This window comes from Bactrocera latifrons, unplaced genomic scaffold, assembly GCF_001853355.1.
Source record: "Bactrocera latifrons isolate USDA-ARS-PBARC rearing strain unplaced genomic scaffold, ASM185335v1 scaffold_30, whole genome shotgun sequence".
NCBI lineage: Eukaryota > Metazoa > Arthropoda > Insecta > Diptera > Tephritidae > Bactrocera > Bactrocera latifrons.
In genome coordinates, this window is record NW_017536630.1 from 248533 (window position 1) to 271098 (window position 22566).

A 22566-nucleotide genomic window follows, 5' to 3' on the forward strand; every position below is an offset into this window, starting at 1 on the left:
AAAGCTAAGCGAGATAGATATAGGGTTATAACTATATAAATTATCAGGATGGCAAGAAAGTTCAAATCCGGCTGAGTGTCAATCTGCATTTGCTCAGAGCAAAACATGTACGAATTCCTACCAAGAGCGTGAAAATSGATGAAATCGGAAAATAACCCTGCTCACTCTTTATATAACTACTAAAAGCRCGATAAATCAAAAACTAAATAAGCTAGAGACGTTAAAATTTACCTYCTAGCTCGTATGAGAAGGCTTTATGGGAGCCGTGTGAAAATACATATCTCGGGAGCCACCTGAATAATTTCGACTACATTTAGTACGTGACATTTTTCTCATATTCCTATGTTAAAAGTGTGAAAATGGACGAAATCGGACTATGGCCACACCTACTCTCATATAGCACAATTTTAAATTCCATCTGATTCTTTTCTTTCGAGTGTACAAGTCCAGAAGCRATTAATACGACGGGATAAAACTTTGCACAAATAATAGCCTTAAAGTATGCAACCTTATGAAATTGTACAAATCCAAAAAAAAGTTCAAGCCCCTAGGTACCGTATATTTGGACCCAAGTACCTATAGTTAACTGTTGGCCGAAAATATCGGTCAATGTGCGAGATATGTGCGAGATTGGAGGATGGAGTCATGTGTAGAAGTTCACGCAAGTGAGGAAAGTTTTCTGATCGCCATTCAATTGGGAGTGGCCAGAAACGATTCTTTTACATATGACTCAAGTAGCTCACGACTTCCGGTCCTTGACCAAGTATCCTCTGGGTAGCCTAAGAACATCAGTTTGAAGGTGAGGTAAAGTGAGAAGGCGCAACATTCCCTGCATAGGGTTGTGTGCTAAGTTTGGGACCCGCCACGTAAAAAAAACCACCCCAGTGACAACGCAACAACAGCCTCGGATGAGAGACCCCACTTTTGATGACGACTATGGCAAACGAAATAAGGAAAAAAAATGGCTTCACTTGGAATATCTAATTGGCGCCACGTAGCGAAAAGAAGAAACGACTGGCGCGCTGTTGTTAACTCGGCTATAATCGCGTAAGCGGTGTCTACGCCAATCAAGAAGAAGAAGAAGTGCGAGATATACAATTGAAATTCAGACAGAATCCTTTACTGACAATATTAATTCTGCGTATCGAAAATGGGTTGAATTGAGTCATATTGCCTAAGCCCCCTTTACYTAATGTAAAGATTTTCGAACTTCCAGGTGACTTTATAGTATGCTGCATATATCGGCCAATATTTATGCCATCTCAATGAAAATTTTTGAAAATATTTTACTCATAGCAGTGTATTCTAATACTCTATTCTATATCCCCACAASACTAATATCTGGATTTCGAACATCTGCCTGATTTTACATATTATGATTTTCATTTTCCAACTTTCCGATCCTGTAGTTGACATTTTAMACCGTACATTCCCAGGCTTTGAGTCCTGCMAGTTGTAAGAGTATTAAATGATCGGTTCYGAACTTAGTCCTTCCTTACTTGTTAATATTTCTTTTTCTATAAAATTTGACTAGGCTCGCTTCTTTTAATTAACATAATTGTTATTTTTGTACTACGCTTAGTCTTTTACTTCAAAATAGACCTCTACGCTTACGCCTTCTCGGTAATTACGTTTCGTTATCGCTAAATTGCTTTCCAGAGAGCTACCACTTGAATTCTGAGAACATTAAAAGCTCAGATCAGGACAGATATAAGAATTAGGGCGATACGGAAACAATTCGTCCGATTTTATTGTCGTTGTCAAGGAATTGAGATCACACATTGCACAGGCTACGGTCATCCCAATACAGCAATATTGTGCACTAGAGAATCATTAATCAGTTTTGGTTTTAGTTTTTTGCGTTATGATTCCAGTATTGAGAGGTCAAACCTATTTGTGGTTTTCAAAAAATCCAATACATTTGAGAAAAATTTCCAAAATTGGATACGGCAAAWAAACATTTTAGGAAGTGYGAGTATATTTCTAAAAATAWTTTGACYTTTTTTCTCGAAACGATGTTCTCAGAGCCGGTGATGAAAATTTCTCTGAAATGACTACATCGAACGACTAGAAATTTTTACAAGACCTTTTTAGATATATTAAGTATATCAAGTAAGATCTGAAGATGTATGATTTTTTAAATAATTTCGATTTTTAAACTACTCGGAATAATAATTCTTTTATAAACAAAATATTATTATTTATTACAAATTCGCCATTTTGTGACAATTMCAGAAATTTGCTTGGTAAATCATTACCTGTATTTATCTGTGCTAATAATACATTTTTCTGTGTTTGGGCCTTGAAAAATGAATAAGCATAACAATTTCACTCACTACCAAAACTTTTGTTTCTGGAGATCCGCTTCGGGAATACAATTTTTTTCTAAATTAATCGATACTGATTCAAGAGCATTCAATTTTGCAAATGTATATACGTTAAATAAAATTACTCCTCAAAAAAATATTTCACTTTTTGACTTGAAAGTGAATATAATTTCTTAAATCTTTTCGTCAGCCTTTGTCCATTTCATAAAGAAACTTCCAGAAACATTTCAGAAAGAAAGTCCTTCAAATATGTTCGGCAATGTAAAAATGCTGTTCATATTTCACGCACCCTCGTATGCACATATTGCAAACACAACAAATTTTGTTTATCATGCAGCGCATTCTGCATCAGTAAGCAGTGAAGTAACTTCGTTTTCATTAAAGTTGGTTGTGACACTTAAAAAGTTCGAGCAAAACTTATTTTGACACACACAAGCAGATTGGCACAAACAATTGCATGCAATACGCTTTGACAGGTATAAGTTTTACGCTTGTACTCCACTCATTCTCATACCATAACGCATACTTACAATAGTTTCCAACAAAATTACAACATCACTGCAACAACAATGGATATTTTTTTAATTAGACAAAAAATTGTGCATGTTCTACGGGTCAATAACTAATTGTGTAAAAAAACAAAATATTTATTCAAAACGCAATCTTGATTGCCGAGTGGAAAACTTTAAAAAATAAAATAGCACAGAAAATGTGGTGAATAATTCATGAAAGTGCAAAGAAGCTGAAATACAATAAAAGTAAAAATCAACTTATGATCAACACAGCGTATGAGTGCTTCACCAAGTGCAAGCATATTGTTTGTGTTTATGTGAATGTATGTGTGTATGAGGATTCTTGTGCGCGAAGGCGATTTAAAATGTGTAGTTCTCAGGAAATCGACGGTGACTGCCACAAACACATGCTGACATTGCAGGCCTTGCAGCGAGTTCTTTAAGCAAATGTTTGTGTGCTGCTCTTTGTGTAAGTATTTGTGATGAAAGTAAAAGTTAAAACATAAACCGCAAATTGCGCAGGTAGCCAGCAGTTTATGAGCCATGAACAAATATACTATATGTATAACTAGCTTACCCCGCAGCCGTTGGCCTGCGAGAAATTATGTGTTTTGAAATGAAAAGAAAGTTAAATTTATCATTTCATTTTTTTTTCAATGTAACGCAGTTTGTTAAACAAATTTTTTTGGTTTCTGTTCCGGTGTACAGAAAAGATAGTTTTCCATTTCGTGAGCACGCAACGTATAACTGGCCATATGAAAAACATAGCATYTCCAAATTTATGCCAAACACTATGCGAGTATTTTTGTGTCCTGCTGATTGCATCTCAAATGTAATTTTCACTGGAAACGGAATACGTTGGAACTGAAATGGTAAATCGTTAGAACTCAAAGGAATTTGTAAAATCAAGTATGCTGCCCCATTGTATTCGTTAGCTGAGTCACAAGCAGTCGGGTTCCAWTACACAGTTTCGACGCTTGCAGATTGCGAAACATAGTAACGATATACCTACCAAGCCTCTACAAAAAATTTAGAAATTCCACTGGATAATTCACGGCGTCGTCTTCATTGTCAAGACGATTGATTGATTTGTATGAATACGATATAAAATATCTTTGGCCTGTCATTTTTGTTGATATCTATTTGTTGATGTCGAAATGATTACCGCGAAAAGCGTGCGATTTTCATTTGCATTCGAAGTGATTATGTTCCAGCAATTTAAATTCCTAGCTTGCTTCAAAAAAAAGTTGCACACACCGTACCATTCACACTACGCAATGACTCAAATGAAGTTGAACCGCGTACATTAATCAATAGCAACCGAAGGTAGACGCAATCGTCGTCTTTTCGGGTGGATTGTGTAAATTCGTCCTAATGCATTGGTTGAGAACAYATCTGGATGTCCATCTACTGGTTGACATTACTTTCTGCGTAACTATTTCAAGGAATTTCCAAATAGAGCAATGTTCTCGCAAACGGATCCTCTGACGAAAGTTCAGAAAAAAAACTCGTCAATATTAATTTTGTTGCTGGCGGTATTTTACTGGCTGTGTTGTATTCTCAAAGTTGAAATAAACTCTTTGGCCATTCTCCAAATCMAGTGCGAGAGGCACAACAGTCGGAAAACGTTCGTGAATTGCAAAAGTAAATATCCCACAAAGCGCTTTATTGCAGTTCAGTTAGCTGCCGTATTGCTCAAGACTAATAACCGCCGTGTTGCTTCCTTTGGGGACGTACTTCTTCTTCTTCTTTATTAACGTAGACTTCGCTTATGCGATTATAGCCGAGTTAACAACAGCGCGCCAGTCGTTTCTTCTCTTCGCTACGTGGCGCCAATCGGATATTCCAAGCGTAGCCATATCCTTCTTCACCCATACTTCCAACGGAGTGGAGGTCTTCCTCTTCCACTGCTTCCCCCGGCGGGTACTGCGTCGWATACTTCCCGAGCTGGAGTGTTTTCATCACGCCTCTGCACCATATAGCAGGACAGGAATTATGAGTGACTTATAGAGTTTGGTTTTTGTTCGTCGAGAGAGGACTTTACTTCTCCATTGCCTACTCAGTCCGAAGTAGCACCCGTTGGCAAGAGTTATCCTGCGTTGGATTGGCTGATGCTGACATAGCTGGTGGTGTTTACGCTGCTTCCAAGATAGACGAAATTATCGACGACTTCAAAGTTATGACTGTCAGCAGTGASGTGAGAGCCAAGTCGCGAGTGCGACGGCTGTTTGTTTGATAACAGGAGATATTTCGTCTTCCCCTCGTTCGGTGCGGATGTTGAGGCCGATGATATCAATATGATCCTGGTGACGTACCTACAAACGAATTTTATCGATTTCACCAAACTGCAGTACTCAACAYTGATATGAATTTTGAATGTTAATTAGACAATAGTGGGGAATAAAGTACGATCCATGTGTTGTCATCTTCGATATTCACTCTTTTAAATTGAATGCTGAATGTTCTGTCATTGTTATCTGGTCAGCGACGCCGATGGAGTGGATATCCATCATTTCCAGCTTGTGTTTCCGAAAGAAAAGCACGTGGATAATGTTTCGCGCATTTATTGGCAGACATACAACCCGAAGTKGGATTGGTTTTCACCTGTTCGTAAAGTACAGGATTTTTCTCTGGAATCTCCCCAGAAATAAGTTCATCAATTCGATCTGGTGTAACCACCATCCACCATCCAAAGAAGAACGTGTGAGTGCGGCTAACCTTTTTTTGCTACTCACCAGAATACATCCACATCTAACAGCACCATGTATACCAAATGTTGCTTCAAGTTATCCATTGAACGATTCAAATAATTTACAAATCAAAATATTGAAAAAAAAATTGTATGAAAAAAAGCTACTTTTCGGAGTTGTCCAATTTTCCGACTTTTCCTCAGGRAAAGCATAAGGCATTTTTATTTCGAAAACCTACCCTGATCCACAACGAATAACCTCTGCAAATTTCATCAAGATTGGTGCAGCCGTTCTCTTAGCATTACTAACAAACAAACAATCATTCSTTTGTACGGGAAAAAGAGAGAACTGTTTTTTGGGGTTTTCCGGCAATTATTCGAAATTTTCTTGCCGTAAAAACCATCCTTGAACCTCAACGAACATTTAGAAAAAAGAATTGGCCATAAGATAAGATCTTATGTAATAGTTCAGATAGTTCTTTAATATTGAAAAATGCTTCAAATTCAACACGAATAAAAAAATTTTTATTATTTGGTCATGTAGTAATACATTTTGGTGGTCAGTCAATCAGTTCTTCGTTAAGGAATATTTATATTTTGAATTGAGTATAATTTTGCTGGCAGTGTTGTTATGGCTATTATTGTAAGATTTCTTATGTCTCAGCTACCTTGCGCGACTTCAATCGGCGATTTGACAACACCAGATCGTCRAATTTTGGTATCTTATATTTTCTTTAAGTGTGACATGGCTTGGCTCTTCAACAATTTCAGGGTCACGAGAAAATTAAAATAGCAAATTATTTATGCCTTTCGTGGGGAACAAAATAGTTATATGTCTAACAGAATGTAATTGGAGGAAGAGTTCGGCCCAACATAAGTATAATAAAAATTTGTTCGCCAGTTATTTGTGCTTGCACTTACATATATGCTATGTAAACTCTTTTCTATTCGAWTTTCTGAAAGAGATTGGTCAAATTACTGCTATCATCTTATCACAATTATACCGTGACTCTTAATACATTTGTTTTTCGATTATACTGTTATTATTATTCTGTTTTTGTGGTTGYAACGACAGCGAACATGCGTTAATAAGTTCTGAATTGTCATGTTTCTCATTTTCTTTGCTTGTGATAAACGCATTTGCATTTAAGTGGATTCTTTCTAGCTATTAAGTAAACCCGTTTTTATCCTMTGAACAGAAGATATTACGTTTTTTTTTTAAGAAAAACACAGAAGCTTCGATTTTAATGGGGAATGTTTATTATCATTCGAAAGAACATTCCTTGGTATTGAAAATTATGTATTTCAAATGTTGCCGTGGCTAAGTATAAGATGGTTGATCCATTGAGTCCTATTTCGAGCATTTAGACTGGTAACTGGCGAATGACACGCGTGATGTTTTGCTCCAAGGACTGAAACGAMGCAAAATTGTCCGCAAAGACTTACTTTATTCAGACTTTAGACTTTACATATCCCCACAGGAAAATGTCTAACGGTGTGATATGACACGATCTTGGTGGCCAAGCGACCGCCCCAAACGTGAAATTATCTGCTCACCGAAGTGTTCTTTCAATAACCTCTTTTTGAACGCTTTTATGTTATAAGAAATGAACCCGAGAAAGTTATCATAGCAACGGTACAGCTCTTGAAGATGGATCAGGGAAAAAATTTAGCTTTCAGCTATTTCGTCTAGATACTAAAGATATAAGATCCAAGGGGTTCCAACTTTAATCTTATGAATGCTGGACAGTTCAAAGGACCCGTCTACCTACACTATTTCAATCGTTGACATCTGCAAAATATTTAACACGACCGTATGGACGCTATCGAACAGTGACCGGCTAGGACCCCTAACTGGACATCTTACGTTTTTTCAACATCGCAACTGCTTGTGGTTGACCAGTGCACAATAACAGTCCCCTCAAATGTTATTACTTATTTTCCTATCTTAGAAGCCTTCTCTCTAAGAATTTGGAGAATTCAGCATAAAATTTTAATACATCGCGGAAGATGGCATGCAGCTGCCACAGTCAACCCTTCAGTCATTATTTTCTTATTAATTCGGCAACTACTTCCTCATGCATGAAAATATAAGTTGAGCGAATTGATTTTCTTCCAAAGGAATTTCTGACAATTCTTCATCATGCTCATTAATGATATGGCTATAACTATATATAATATGAGTATAAGAAGTAATGCCATTAATAWTATAATACGGAATTTGTTATGAATTTAAGAGTGTAAGTAATAAACATCARCACGCCCTTACAAATTATTCCTGCATAAATGAAATACAGCAATTTACAACACAATACGATGCCAGAAGATAACGAAGAACATTCAATAATAAAAAAGAAAGGCGGAAATAACATCAAGAATTCATAAAATGCCAACATGTCACTTGATCCAACGTTTATGAGAAATGTTCAACAATTTTATCCACCAGCATTACGTGTTCTTGAGTTTGACCTTAAACCGACCCCCACACCGCACCCGCTCACCATATCTGTGAGCCTTYGSTTCACCGACAGCATGACTGGCAAATGACGGCGTTTGGATGTAGAGTGTGGGTATCAATCGGRCAAATGCTCACTGATGAGGGTGGGGTATGATGAAGACGTCAATGCCGTAATAAAGGACGAAGGAATTTCTTGGTATCGCATAGCATCGCATTCCGAACGACTTCATCATCATCAGCAACTTCAACGTCACCGGCGCAATAGTGCATACTCCGAAACAGCAAAGCAATTGTCGGCGGTTCTGCCTCCRCCATACACAGCTGGTGCTGTGAATGGTTGTTCAAAGGAATACATTTCCATACTCGCTAATACGACTTGTCATTACTTTGTGCTTGAGATCATTACACGTTTCACACCGATTATGATGGTATTTAGGCGAAATTATATATTAATGGCCAAGTGTGTGTATGAAAATGAGCATGGTGTCAATATATACGTACAGCTTCATTTGTGCATAAAATTTCCGTTGTGGCTGACGCGTATACGTACAAATACATATAATACACGAGGTGTGTTCAAAAAGTATCGCGAATTTTGTGTTTTTTTCAAAAATTATTTATTTATTCATGGATATCTATTTTGTCCCCTTCAAAGTAATCCCCATGAGATATTATACACTTGTGCCAACGGGTTTTCCAATCTTCGAAGCACTTCAAAACATCATTTTTTTTTTATCTTTTTCAGCTCCTCCTTCGATGCCGTCTTTTCTCGTCAAGAGAGACGTAACGTCGTCCTTTCATGGGCCTCTTCAGTTTAGGGAACAAGAAAAAGTCACAGGGGGCCAGATCTGGGGAATACGGTGGCTGCGGCATCATTAGTGTGTTGCCAATTTTTGTCACATCTTCTCGGCCTGCTGAGAACATTTTGTACCACCGATAAACGTTGCTTCGGTCCAAGATAGCTTCTCCGTATGCCACAGTCAACATTCTAAATGCATCCGCGCACTTAATTTCGTTTTTCACACAAAATTTGATACAGGTTCTGTGATCCATTTTTTTGAATAGGTAAAAATCGAAGACGATCCAAAACACGTGCACGCAAAGCAGTTGTCAGCAATTAAATGAACATTTAAAATGACCGAGCTTGTCGGCATAAGTGAGAGACATGAGTACGCAACAAAACGCAAAAAAAGTTGGAAATTCGAATATACGTAACCCGCGAAAATTCAAAATTCGCGATACTTTTTGAGCACACCTCGTACTCGCGTTCATTAAAAGCTTGCTATTTGCCGCTTTACCAAATTCGAATGAACTTTTTACAGGTTTATGATGGATTGCGCGGAATATATTGTACATACGATTTATATCTATATATACGTATGTGTKTGCGCTTCCATTTTGATTAAACGGCATATGCTTTTGAATACCACATATGTGCTTCTTATATACCTTTACCTGGAAGGGCTCCTGGACAGCAAAATGAAAAATTTACATCACCTTATTTGCATTTTGTATGAGCACAGCTGAGAGATACCTTAAATTTCGCAGAATTTTAAATTACCTGTTTTATAATTAAATTGTAATAAGGAATATTTTAGCTTGTAAATATATGTATGTATGTATATCTGCATAAATATACTGTCTGTTAGGTTAATTCGAAACGATCGCGATTCGCTGATTCCTCGTTGCTTCTCGCTCAGTTTGCCATAATGAAGCACTACACCATCATGAAAGCAAGTAGGGAAACTCTATGTTCGGATGTCAAAAAACTTTTCTTACACTCATAATTTGGGGGGCAGAAAGGTGGTGTTCCAGTTTTAGTTAAACTTTAACAGTTTCGTTGACACATACTAGATTTAATACATACGATTCCTAGTTAGCTCTAGGCGCGACAGCTTTTGAACCATTAGTTTATAAAATATGGAAATTTGGCAACTTGTGTTAGTTTACKAAAAGTGGATGAATAAAAATTTTTTGTGTTAATAAAGCTTCGCTTTTTGGGAGGAAAATATACTGTTGAAGCCATGGTTTAAATTAATCGACATTATTTGGAATTTCCTTCTTCTTTACTGGCGTAGACACTACTTACGCGATTATAGCCAAGTTAAGAACTCGCCCCAGTCGTTTCTTCTCTTCGCTACGTGGCGCCAATTGGATATTCCAAGCGAAGCTATGTCCTTCTCCACTTGGTCCTTCCAACGGAGTGGAGGTCTTCCTATCCCTCTGCTTACCCCGGCGAGTACTGGGTCAAATACTTTCAGAGCTGGAGTGTGTTCGTCCATTCGCAAGACCTAGCCAGCGAAGCCGCTGTCTTTTAATTCCCTGAACTATGTCAATGTCGTCGCATATCTCGAATTCGATGCGCAAAGAACCATAAATTTTTCGCAGAACCTTTGTCTCGAAAACTCGCAACGTCGAATCATCAGTTGTTGTCATCGTCCAAGCCTCTGCACCATATAGCAAGACGGGAATTATGAGCGACTTAAAGAGGTTGGCTTTTGTTCGTCGRAAGAGGRCTTTACTTTTCAATCGCCTACTCAGTCCGAAGKAGCACCTGTTGGCAAAAGTTACCCTGCGTTGGATTTCCAKGATGACATTGTTGGTGGTGTTTATGCTGGTTYCCAAATATACGAAACTATCTACAACTTCAAAGTTATGACTGTCAACAGTGGTATGCGTCTCGCTTCCCTCTTCAACTCTCGGTATCTAACMCATCCCGCACGTGTTGTGGTCGATCGTAACTTTGCGAGGTTGTCAGCCTGTGACACGGCACTCCTCGTCGTAGCAGCTATTATTTTGCATTTTCCGAAAGCCAATGGTTTCATTAGCAACTGTACGTAAGGAGTTTGAAGTACCGTCTCACAGTTCCCTTATACCTAGTTGTTGACAAATGCTCTCCGAGAGCAGGAGTGCAAGCCGAGTAGAAAATCGTTCRGCTGTCTGTTGTGATTGCAGCTTCTCGACGTCGAACATTTATTGTATTTGTTGACGCGCGCGGGTCCGAATCTTGGCTGCAACAAGATAGTGGTCCGAGTCGATGTTCGGACCTCGGAGCCTACGGACGTCTACAACACTGGAGAYGTGTCTTCCGTCTATCACAACATGATCGATCTGGTTGGTGGTATTTCGCTCCGAAGATAGCCAGGTAGCTTGATGTATTTTCTTGTGCTGGTATCTAGTACCCCGGCGATGTCGATCAGCCTCAACCCATTTGGTAATGTTTGGTCGTGTTTGGTCGTGTTTGGTCGTGGAGGCTGAATTTCGCCAAGAGCGGTTTTGACATCGTGACGGAGGGCAGTTCTCATAAGTGCGCTCCAAGCACTCATAAAAGGCATCTTTGGTCACATCGTCCTTCTCTTCCGTCGGGGCGTGGGCGCAAATCRGCGATATGTTGAAGAACCTCGCTTTGATGCGGATTGTAGCTAGACGTTCATTCACCGGGGTGAATGATAGTACYCGGCGACGGAGTCTCTCTCCCACCACGAATTCCACACCAAACTTGCGCTCCTTTATATGGCCACTGTAGTAAATGCCACAAGGACCTACTCGTCTCAGTCCTTATCCCGTCCAATGCATTTCTTGGACGGCGGTGATGTCGGCCTTTTCTTCACGAAGAAATCAACCAGCTGGGCAGCGGCACCTTCCCAGTTAAGGTATCGGTATTCCAAGTGCATGMCCTCAATTCGTAGTCCTTATATCGTTTGGCATAGTCGGGAGTCATAGTCAGAAGGGAGTCTCTCATCCGAGGTTTGTTGCTTTTATTGAGTTCATTTTTTTTAAGTGGCTACTCTTAAACCCAAAGCACAACGTTATGTAGGGGATGCTTCGCTTTCTCACTTTAGCTCRCCTTCAAACGGATGTTCTTGGGCTACCAAGAGGATACTTACTCAAAGCCCGGAAGTCGTGATATGCTTGAGCCATATGTAAAAGAATCGTTTCTGGTCACTGCCAAGTGAATGACGATCAAAGAACTTTCCTCACTAGTGTAAACTTYTACACATGACTCCAATCTGCACCATGGAAATCAACCGTTGAAAAAGAAATTTTCTATGTTTAAACGAAACGATTTGAGCACCGAGGACGATGAGAACAGTGGACCCCTAAAGAAGCTGTTACCGATGAAAACATCAAATTTGGAGGACCGTAAAGACAAGTTGTTCCAGAGATATTAGCTGAACATGTTCTTCATATCATTTCGCAGTACAATCGATAATCATCTGATGAACAGAACTCCCTACAACACGTGGAAATAACCAAAAGTCTTCTGCAAGATTGTGACGTCTGTATTTTGGGATCGGGACCATCAACAATCATATCCGGTATTTTAATAATTTATATTACAGGTCATAAACTCACGTATTAGATTATAATATGTTATGAGATATTTATTTATATGGCTTCTGTCAAGGTATGTAGTAGTAGATGTACTCTTAGAATCGCTGGAAACTGCAAAGTCGTTGAGCTTGCTAGAAATTGATATCCTTTGCCCTAATTTCATCAAGTTGATAACGAGTCGGTACTCCGATGACCTAGAGTGGACTACGAAYTTTCGCCAGCTTAGCAAGCGTTGATCAGGTCCAAAGTGGAACGCACGAAATTCTTTAAACTACTTGTTTTTGATAAGGGTAATCTCGCCGCCTTGGCAGACGTTCTGACTGCCAGACGCTCTAGGTGCAAACTTACTGCTGCTGGACGMTTTAGCTTTAGTAATTTGTTAGATATGAACTTTTAAGTTCAGTAGTTCGATTTCAGGACTGACTTTATCAGTTCATAGGTTTGAGTTGAAAAGGACGTAGTTGTGAAACATTTTGAAATTATATTAGTCGGCATCTGTTTTSTTTTACCTGTTACCATACCCAAAATAATTTTAATTATTTAGAGGTAACAAACTCAAACCTACATAGCTGCATAAGGGAAGGAGGTATGTTCAAGATATCGAAAACGGTTTTAAGGTCGAAAAATGTAACTTATTCGATAATTCTAGGACACCGTTTATTGTACTTAACACTCGGTCTTATCAAAATCAATTGTTGAAATCTATTTAGTCACAATCTTCGTCAAATACTAGTAGAGTCTCAGCTCTATATATTGGAGTAGCAATTCTTTTCTAAATGGATTATGTTTAAACTGTGACCATTAAATTGATTAGTGGGTGCATTTCCTTATGTCGAAATTTTTTCTTTGACCGAACCACATTTCGGGCTCAGTTATATTCAAAGGCGTCGTTCAACAATTTTCGACGGCCGCGAAAATGTGATTCGACTCCTATTTTAATACTTACGTAAGTAAGCATGAGACCACGCTCTCTACTACGAGTACTCTGAAATTTCGAAATCATTTGAAATTGTTTGGATTAACCGCAAGATATATTTGGAACAGTGTATAAGCCTAATTGCTAACAGCCTTCGTAGTCAAAATAATCATTGTTCCTCTCGTTGTCCAATAATTTATATTTAAAGGTTGGTTTGAATACCTGGACTGACTGGATTAATCAGCCGACCAAAAAAAATTTATAACTGAGTGGAAAAATACCTTCTTTTATCAGCAAACCAGTTCGTAGGAGCTTTTGGGATAGTTAAGGTTTACAAACACTTATTTTACTCTGGTCAGTTTAATTTTATGCCTCGTAGCACTGAAACTGAAGCCTAGCCATTTGGGCTGTATATAAGAAGWTATGATAAGATTTTAAATTAGATTAAGAAAACCATTTCTTCTAGAGTTAAATCTATAAATATTCATTATAAAAACTTTGAATCTAAAAAATGTATAAATAATCAAATCATCAAAATCTTCCGAATGTTTATTTTAAATAATTTTTTTTTAATAAACTCACAGGCCTTTCGGATACCAAACTCCACGAAGTCTATCTTGACAACTCTGAGATAAAGCTAAGTTGGATGGTGGATTGGTATAAACAGGAGGTGCTCTTTCATCTACAAAATGCCTTTAACGAAAATCATCGCTGGTTCTATTTGGGCTTTTCGAAGCGTGGCGACGTGGGCGATGCAGACATCTGTTTCTTTGAGAATCAAAATGGATTTTTCAACATTGTCACCGACACGTATACCAGTCCAGATGGTAAATTTGTGCAAAAAGACTATCAACAAGATTGCGAACTTTTCAAAATGGATGAATACACGTTGGCATTTAAGCGAAAATTCGACACCTGCGATCCRCTGGACTTGAGGATGCATGTAAGTGTTGTTGCGTTAAACATTGCGTTTATAATTATGTGTAGTTGGCTGTGTGAGGTATTATGTTTGGAATTTTGCCCGTTTACTTCAAATCTTCATAAGTACCTTAATGAGTTTATAACAAAATTTTACAGCTGTGTTTATGTTGAGAGTGTTTGTTCACACTGATTCGARAATTGTTTGTCAAAATAAAGTGAAAAGAAATTCCAAGATGTTGATGATGATTGGAAAAAAAGTGGCCACGGATTGGGTATGCCAGGGTCAGGTGTGGAGAGATAAGAGTTTAACTTTCTGAAACATCTACACCATAATTGCGGAAATATTAAATTAAAAGTATTAAGTAAAGGGAGGCAGTTGCTGCCCTACGATAGGTRTTGATGCGGCTGCCAGAATATCATTAATGTGAACAGAGTTAGAAAAGGTGTTRAAAACTTCGACATGAATGATATTAAAAACTTTTGGAGAAGTTATAGGGGTTATGTCTATGAAAACAACTAATCGCAAAACGACGTAAACTTGATAAGATCTCCGACGATACTTTCTGGGTGTTTGAGTATTCCTAGGAAACTTACAATAATATACCCCATTAAGGGTATACGCATATTGTGTAAGAATTTAGCAATATTTATTCGATRCATGAAACCAATGGATTACAATCAAATATATTGTCTTATTATCTTATGTATGACAGTTATAGGTAGTTTCATTGCAACATTTTGTTCGGTGTCTGAAATATTTATACCAAAATTAATGATATGTATGTGTTACCATCTAATCAAATTTTATCCGGAACTTTCCATACACTTGTTATAAGCCAGAACAAAAAAAGGTTTAAAATTGGATATGATTATATTAGAGATATGAGGTTTGGATCAAGCTCTGGATCAAATTTATTCGTAATAAGCGCTGAAACGCATTATGGCTAAACAACCCCCACTCTATTTCATTAAAATATCAGGCTTATTGCCCAACATAAACTGTTTATCTTCAGATGGAAAGTCAAAAGAGATGAAATTCACAATACGAATCGACGAACCACGTACATGACGGCCATCAAGATCAACTGATGATCAATACGTCAATAAAATAAAGGAATTGGTTCCTGAGAATCCACGATTATCAGTCATAGATCTTAGAGATCTAAGTGAAAACCATTTTTAAAGTTCATTTGGGCCTAAGATACGTGAAAACACGATTGTTTCCAAAATCGCTCAATTTTTTCGAAAAACAACGTCGCGTTAACGTCTGTGAAACAATGCTTTCCGACTACCAGGGTGTCATGAAACCTATTATTACTGCCGACTAGTCATGAATATTTGTTTACGCTGCGATTGATCAAGCAGAATATCTTGGAAAAGATGAGAAGAAGCCGAAAACACCTAAAAGTAGGTCGCAAATCAACTTCTTGTTGACAGTTTTCTTCGTTTATCGAGGTGTGGTGTAGTCTGCATTCACTCGGACCGGCCAAACTGTCAACAAGGAATGCTTTTCGAGTATTATACGTTGTTTGCCGAAGCTATTCGTAAAAATAATTGTGGTGAACGGGATTACTTTTAGGGGGACGACATATATTTTGAAGAATAAATAAATAATTTTAAAATTGTGAACAAAGTCTTACTATTATTTTCTTATAGTAGTAACTCACACACACTGTCCACATGGCATGGCATGGTGGCTGGGGACTTGATTTTCCTTATTTTCACTGTCATTGTTCAGTATTTAATTAAGAACAATTCTGCAAAATTAAAAAATTTAAGAAGTAGTTGGCATGTATCCTTATTTCACAATATATCATAAGAATAGAGAAATAATGTTACGCAACAAATTTGGTTGATATTTTTGGGATAGATGCTGAGGTACAGGATTTCAGCTAAAGATTATATACCATATATTTTTATTTTATATCGCACTATCTTTACAGGAGGGTACAATGTACATTATGTGGGCCAGGGGTGAAAGTCGCTTGGCACTGGAAGATTATCAGTTTCCCTTTCCCAATGTTTCCTCACATGAATCTGGCATTAAGATGATGCAATTACTTCGCGCAGATAAAATTCTCATACCAGAAACGTAAGTATTTCCTACTCACTTAACACTTGATAAATACATAGTTATTACATTTTCCTTCAGCAATTTGAAAACCATTCAAGTCACACTCAAAAATGTGACCGTACCAACAAAGGAGACAACCTACTGGTGTCGCATACAAAAACTGGACGAATCRTTTGCGACGAAACAGCATATAGTGCAATTCGAGCCTCTCATTACCTCTCCCGATTTGGTGCATCATCTGGAAGTTTTTCATTGCGAAACCGATCCACAAGCAGAAATTCCGTTATACAATGGAGACTGTGAGAAAATGCCGGCAGAAGCTAAAGTGTGCTCCAAAGTYATATCACTGTGGGCTATGGGCGCTAGCACGTTCACGTATCCACCAGAAACTGGCTTACCAGTAGGAGGCAAGGACTATAATCCSTTCGTGCGCCTAGAAGTGCATTTTAACAATCCCGAATTGAAAGCAGGTACATGTGCTGGAACGACTTTCAGTTGTCTAAATATCATTTTCTTTTACTAATTGTTATATTTCTTATATTTAATAGGTCGCATTGATAGCTCAGGCATGAGAATAAAGTTGGCTTCGAAGCTAAGACAGTTCGATGCGGGCGTAATGGAGTTGGGCTTGGAGTATACCGATAAGATGGCTATTCCACCTGGTCAAGTGGGCTTCCCGCTAAGTGGTTATTGCATCGCCGAGTGCACTGAAGTAGTGAGTTCTTATCCTCAGTCTTAAATTGAGAAATTACCCAAGAATCATTTTTACTTTTTTAATCGTCTCTCCRATTTGTATAGGCACTCCCGTCCAGTGGCATTATCATATTTGGTTCTCAACTGCACACACATCTTCGTGGCGTTCGTATTCTGACACGTCATTTTCGCGATAACGAGGAACTGCGCGAAGTCAATCGGGATGACTATTACTCGCATCATTTTCAAGAAATGCGTAACCTGCATTATAAACCTCGTGTGCTACCGGTAGGATACTGCTATTGTAATTTTTAAACAATTTAAATTWTCGGCATCCGTTTTGTAGGGTGACGCTTTGGTCACAACTTGCTATTATAATACTGTGGGCTATGAAAATGCAACACTGGGCGGTTTTTCAATCAGCGATGAGATGTGTGTCAACTATATTCACTATTATCCGGCTACCAAGTTGGAGGTTTGCAAGAGTTCTGTCTCCGAAGACACGCTGGAAACTTATTTCATTTATATGAAAAAGTAAGTAAAATGGTTTAGGAAGATGGGAAGTCTAAAGATGATGTGAGTATTTATAAATATAAAGTTGAACAGTTTATTTTGAGGGATTTCAACTTCATAACTRCTCATTAAGTGTAACCTTCCAATGATGAAAATGGAAAAAGCAATATAGGTATCAATCAATCGAAAATTTGTACTGYCTTTCTCCTCCTTCTTTGCTCGAGAAGAGTTTAGTTTTTAAGGCTAGTTAGATCGAATCCATAACGGCCAAACATTTTTAATGCATGTTTATTCAAAAACTGTTGTAAAGAGTATCAGGCTTAGGTCATTGTCGAAAGTGTTATCCATTAGCCCACAAATTTCTTTCTGGCCACTCTTAGTTCGCCAAGGAAAAACTTTGCCGCCGAGATCGAGCTTTTCCAAAATGAGACAATCCTGATCCGTTTCAATAATAAGTTTTTCAATAAGACTTCAAGTATAAATYGGCCGACACTGCTGCAATTTCACGTTCGATATTTCATACGAAGTTCATCAATCGTCGCTARCTTATKGGCATAGGCCATAGACTTGACGCAGGACCACAGGAACGGCGTCAAATCGTACGACCGAGACGGCCAATTGACTGGGCCATTTCGTGAGATAACACGTTCACCAAATTTGGTTTTCAATAAAGCGATTGTGACATTCGCAGTGCGGCTTGTGGCGGCGTCCTGTTGGAACCACATATTATCGAAGTTCATATCCAATTCGAGCCAAACATATTCGGTTATCATTAAGTGGTAGCGATTCTCATCCACAGTAACGTGCCGGTCTTGATCATCACGGAAGAAGTATGSCCCAATGACGCCGCCMCAAACCGTAATTTTTTCGCGATGGTGACTCTTGAAGTACGTGTGTATTGCAGCCAATAATCGATATTTTGCTCATTGACGAAGCCATTCATCCAGAAATAGGCCCCATTGCTGAAGATTATTTTTCGATGAAATTCCGGATCATTTTCAAATTGTTCAGCCCAATTCACGAACATGCGACGATTCTGGTGTTTAAGCTTCAGTTCGTCAATTTCATCTTGTAACGATATAGGCCAGGATCTTATCGAAAAATTCGTCACAACTACGTCACAAAGATGTTCAACGCTTGAGAACGACGTGAGAAAGACTAATTTGGGTCCTCTTCAATTAACGCACTGACGGCTACAATATTCAATATACTGCGGCACTTTTTTGTCTCACTGTGATGGGAAAATTTTGTACTATGGATGTGGATTAAAMTTTTTCCACSAKACGCTCAATTGTTGAGGCCAATGACTCCGAATTTCGCAAGTAAATTTTAATAATTATATCTTTCCATGATGAAATGSCAAACTTTACTAAAGAGAAATGTCGAAAGGGAAAGGAAAAAAATATGATGTCTTTTCCTGTCCATATCGGTCTACTTTTGTAGCGTCCCTATTGAAAAACCCCAATCTCACAGAGCTTCTGGCAACTTCCACTAGATGTGTTTGGCCTGTCTTTATTCTGATGGATCACAATTTCTCTCATAACAGTCAAAGCTGGCCACTTTTGGGGACTTCTTATTTCAGACGACCCTGTTATTAAAACAGGTGTGACTTATAAGTTCCGAGAGAGCAGCCCATTGTAGTTGATTCTCATTTTTCAGCATCAGTAACCATCCGTTCACCGGTGGAAATTCGCCCATGAAGTTTTTTGCCGTGTAAACAGACGATATTGTGCCATGTTTAGCCTTTGGCAATCAAACTGGTATTTATGCCATGGTCGGATCTAAGGATTTTCATTTTTTTATAGATATTATCCACAACTGGTCTTCCTTGAAGTATCTTTGACATTAAATCGACAAAGACAAATATGCTCATGATTTAGTCCTGCAGCATCAGGACAATAAACAATATGGATATTTTCTGCCATTAGCTCAGCTTAGCTTAAGTTTTTGCCTTTATGGGATATTTTCTCTTTGCTGGTGCCATCTTTAAAGCCTGTTCATACAATGCTGAGTCAAGCAATCACAAAACTGTCTGAATACGAAAACTTAGTAACTTTACAATTCCATATTGCGTAACCCAATATTACCTCTACAACAACAGATACAGATAACTAAACCCCATTGGGAAGCTAAAGTATTTCTTTTTACTAGACCGAATATTTAAACCACGGTTTAAGTGCCTTACTCAGAGACAGTTTCAGTATTTGACTTATATATGTATATCTGAATAACTGAATATTTTATTATACTTTAGGAAAGAACATCAACGCGGCATAAGACTAAGTGGAGCACGTTCGAAGAATTATCGCAGCATCAAATGGACCGAACCACGTGTGGATCAACTTTATACCATGTACATACAGGAACCACTCAGCATGCAGTGCAACAAATCGGATGGTTATCGCTTCGAGGGCTACAATTGGGAGGGAGCACCAGTGACGCCAGTGGCAATCAAAATACCCATGCACAGCAAACTATGTCCCAACTACAACCCGTTATGGTTGAAACCACTGGAAAAGGGTGCGTGCGACTTACTGGGCGAATGTATCTATTAAAACTTCAACATGTTGCAGGCGTAACGGCGTTCTTCATAGTTCATACCTATAACATTTGAAAGTGAAATATTTAATGGACGGAAATTTGAGAAAAATGTAAACTTTTAAATACAATGAGCAGTACAGCTGCCGCGCAAAAGCTTTATGGAGTAAACCAGAAATTTTAGACTAGATTGTATTACAAAAAACAAAACAAAAAAAAAAAAAACCATGAAGATCTTATGCATGTATGTAGATAGCGAAAAGAATAGAATATTTGAGGCGTAGTGGAGCGCGGCATTAGAAATATAACACCTATGTATTTGAAAAAAGAGAAATTTTTGTAGATAAACGCCCAAACAACTGAAAAGATTTACGATCTCCAGATCGTTTTGAAGCAGAAGGAATAGAAAGCGTCTCAAATAAAATATTTTATAGTTGTTACAAAAGATTTGAGTTTTACTATATGATTGCGTGTATTGACAGCAGAATTAACCCTTCAGGAATTAAGCCAGATTTGCTGAATTTATGCTGAATACAAACAAACAAGTAATTGATTCTTAAGCACGCTTCCATAGAACGTTCCAAACACTAGATTCCAGCCAGGTGATCAAGGTGACCAAATAAATATTTTGGCATTGTTATATATGTAGTTGCAAACGACATATTTAGAAAATGTAAATACGTACATACAAACATATATATTTATGTACTTAAAACTGCAATTCATATTTACCGTTAATGTCATGCGGCAAGTAGAAGTGCACTCAGTATTATTATGAAACCCAAAAATCATTGCATGTATAATTTAAATCATACCACTCACAAAACTAACTGTATATGTAGCTATGTAAAATCACCAATGACAAATACATATATATATATATATATATTTTATGTATTGTACATACAAGATATATACACATACATATACATGCACTAGGAACATAATTATTTTAGACGTATATAAGATGTGATAATAATATTGTATACATAAATGCATATAAATAATATACACTTACATACATATAAACATTAAAGAGAAGCGAAATGTAAGTAAATGAACTACAATTTAGWATTAAATGGATCACCATACCAGCAGCAACATTTCTTGTTTTATTTCAATCAAAAATGACACCAAAGGTAAGGCAGATTCTTCGTCTTCTTTACTGCCGAGTTAACAACAGCGCGGCAGTTGTTTMTACTTTTCGCAAGATGACGCCAATTGGAGCTTCCATGCGAAGCCAGGTCCTTCTCCAGCTGGTCTATGCAACGGAGTGGAGGTCTTCCTCTTTCTCTGCTTCTTCCGGCGCGCAGTGCGTCGACTACTTTCAGAATTGGAGTGTTTTGGAACGACATGACCTCAATGTCATCGTATATCGAATGCGGTACTCACCGTGCCCAATGCGCAAAGATCTTTCGAAGAATCTTTCTCTCGAAAGCTCGTAACGTCGACTCATCAGATGTTGCCATCATCCATGCCTTTGCACCATATAGGAGAGAGGACTTCACTTCTCCATTTCCTAGTCAGTCCAAAGTATCACCTAATGGCAAGAGTTATTCTGCGGTGGAATTCAAAGCTGATATTGTTCGTTGTGTTGATGATACTGCTTCCAAGATAGACATAATAATCTAYGATTTCAAAGTTATGRCTGTCAACAGTGATRTGAGARCCAAGTCACGATTGCGACGACTGTCTGTTTGATGGCAGGAGATATTTCGTCTTGCCTTCGTTTACTACCAGATACATTTGCTTTGCTGCCTTATCCAGTCTGGAGAAAGCAGAACTAACGGCTCGGATGTTGAGGTCATTAATATCAATATCATCGGCGTACGCCAGCAGCTGTACACTCTTATAGAAGATTGTACCTGCTCGATAAAGCTYTGTAGCTCGAATTATTTTATCCAGCAGTAGATTGAAGAAGTTGCACAATAGRGAGTCGCCTTGTCTGAAACCGTCTTTGGTATTGAACGGCTCGGAGAGGTTCCTCCAGATCCTAACGGAGCATATTTTACAAAGAAGCTGATGCATGCTATTTAACAGTTCTTTGCCGCCTTGTTTGTATCAAGTATTCTAAAACCTACTTATATGGTGTAATATGAACATCAGCAACTCAAGCGAATGATTCGTTTGCCACTACTGTAAATAGCTAGAATTACCGTGCGATCCTGTACTGTGATACAGTCTCAAGTCTCTAAATTGGAGATTTTAAGTTAGAGACAATTTTTGAGGCTTGAGACGATTTTGCTATTCTCTAAGTGACAGTCACAAAATCTATTACATTTAATAATTCAGAGATGCTTTTAAACTTGAATGAAAATAAATATGTCGATAACAAAAATTCAATTTTCTATAACATAGTTAAAAAACATAATTATCAATCAAAATAAAAATATATGTTGACTTTGTTTCATAATATTTTCGAAATTTTTTTAAAATTGATTTGTTTTTAATCTTTTTGTCTCTGAGTTGCTTACAAAATACAAAAAAATTACAATCGATTAATATCTATGATGATCTCTATTCAGTATATTCAAAATGGCAGACAAGAGTTCTTTTTGGTTTTGTGACTTGCTAACTACCAGGTCTCAAA

The 22566-nt window shown here is 37.9% G+C and overlaps 1 protein-coding gene across 2 annotated transcripts in view; it reads left to right on the top strand.

Moving 5' to 3' along the window:
• LOC108970521 (tyramine beta-hydroxylase) overlaps positions 1 to 20827 on the top strand; it is a 56263-nt gene extending 35436 nt beyond the window's left edge. For both annotated transcript variants that reach the window (XM_018935961.1, XM_018935960.1), the window contains exons 3-9: positions 13822 to 14180; positions 16102 to 16250; positions 16311 to 16702; positions 16781 to 16947; positions 17031 to 17213; positions 17272 to 17459; positions 19693 to 20827. In XM_018935961.1, the coding sequence (XP_018791506.1) occupies positions 13822 to 14180; positions 16102 to 16250; positions 16311 to 16702; positions 16781 to 16947; positions 17031 to 17213; positions 17272 to 17459; positions 19693 to 19993 (1739 nt within the window). In that variant the 3' untranslated portion in view covers positions 19994 to 20827. The remainder of the gene's footprint in view (positions 1 to 13821; positions 14181 to 16101; positions 16251 to 16310; positions 16703 to 16780; positions 16948 to 17030; positions 17214 to 17271; positions 17460 to 19692) is intronic.
• Positions 20828 to 22566: the final 1739 nt, after the last annotated feature.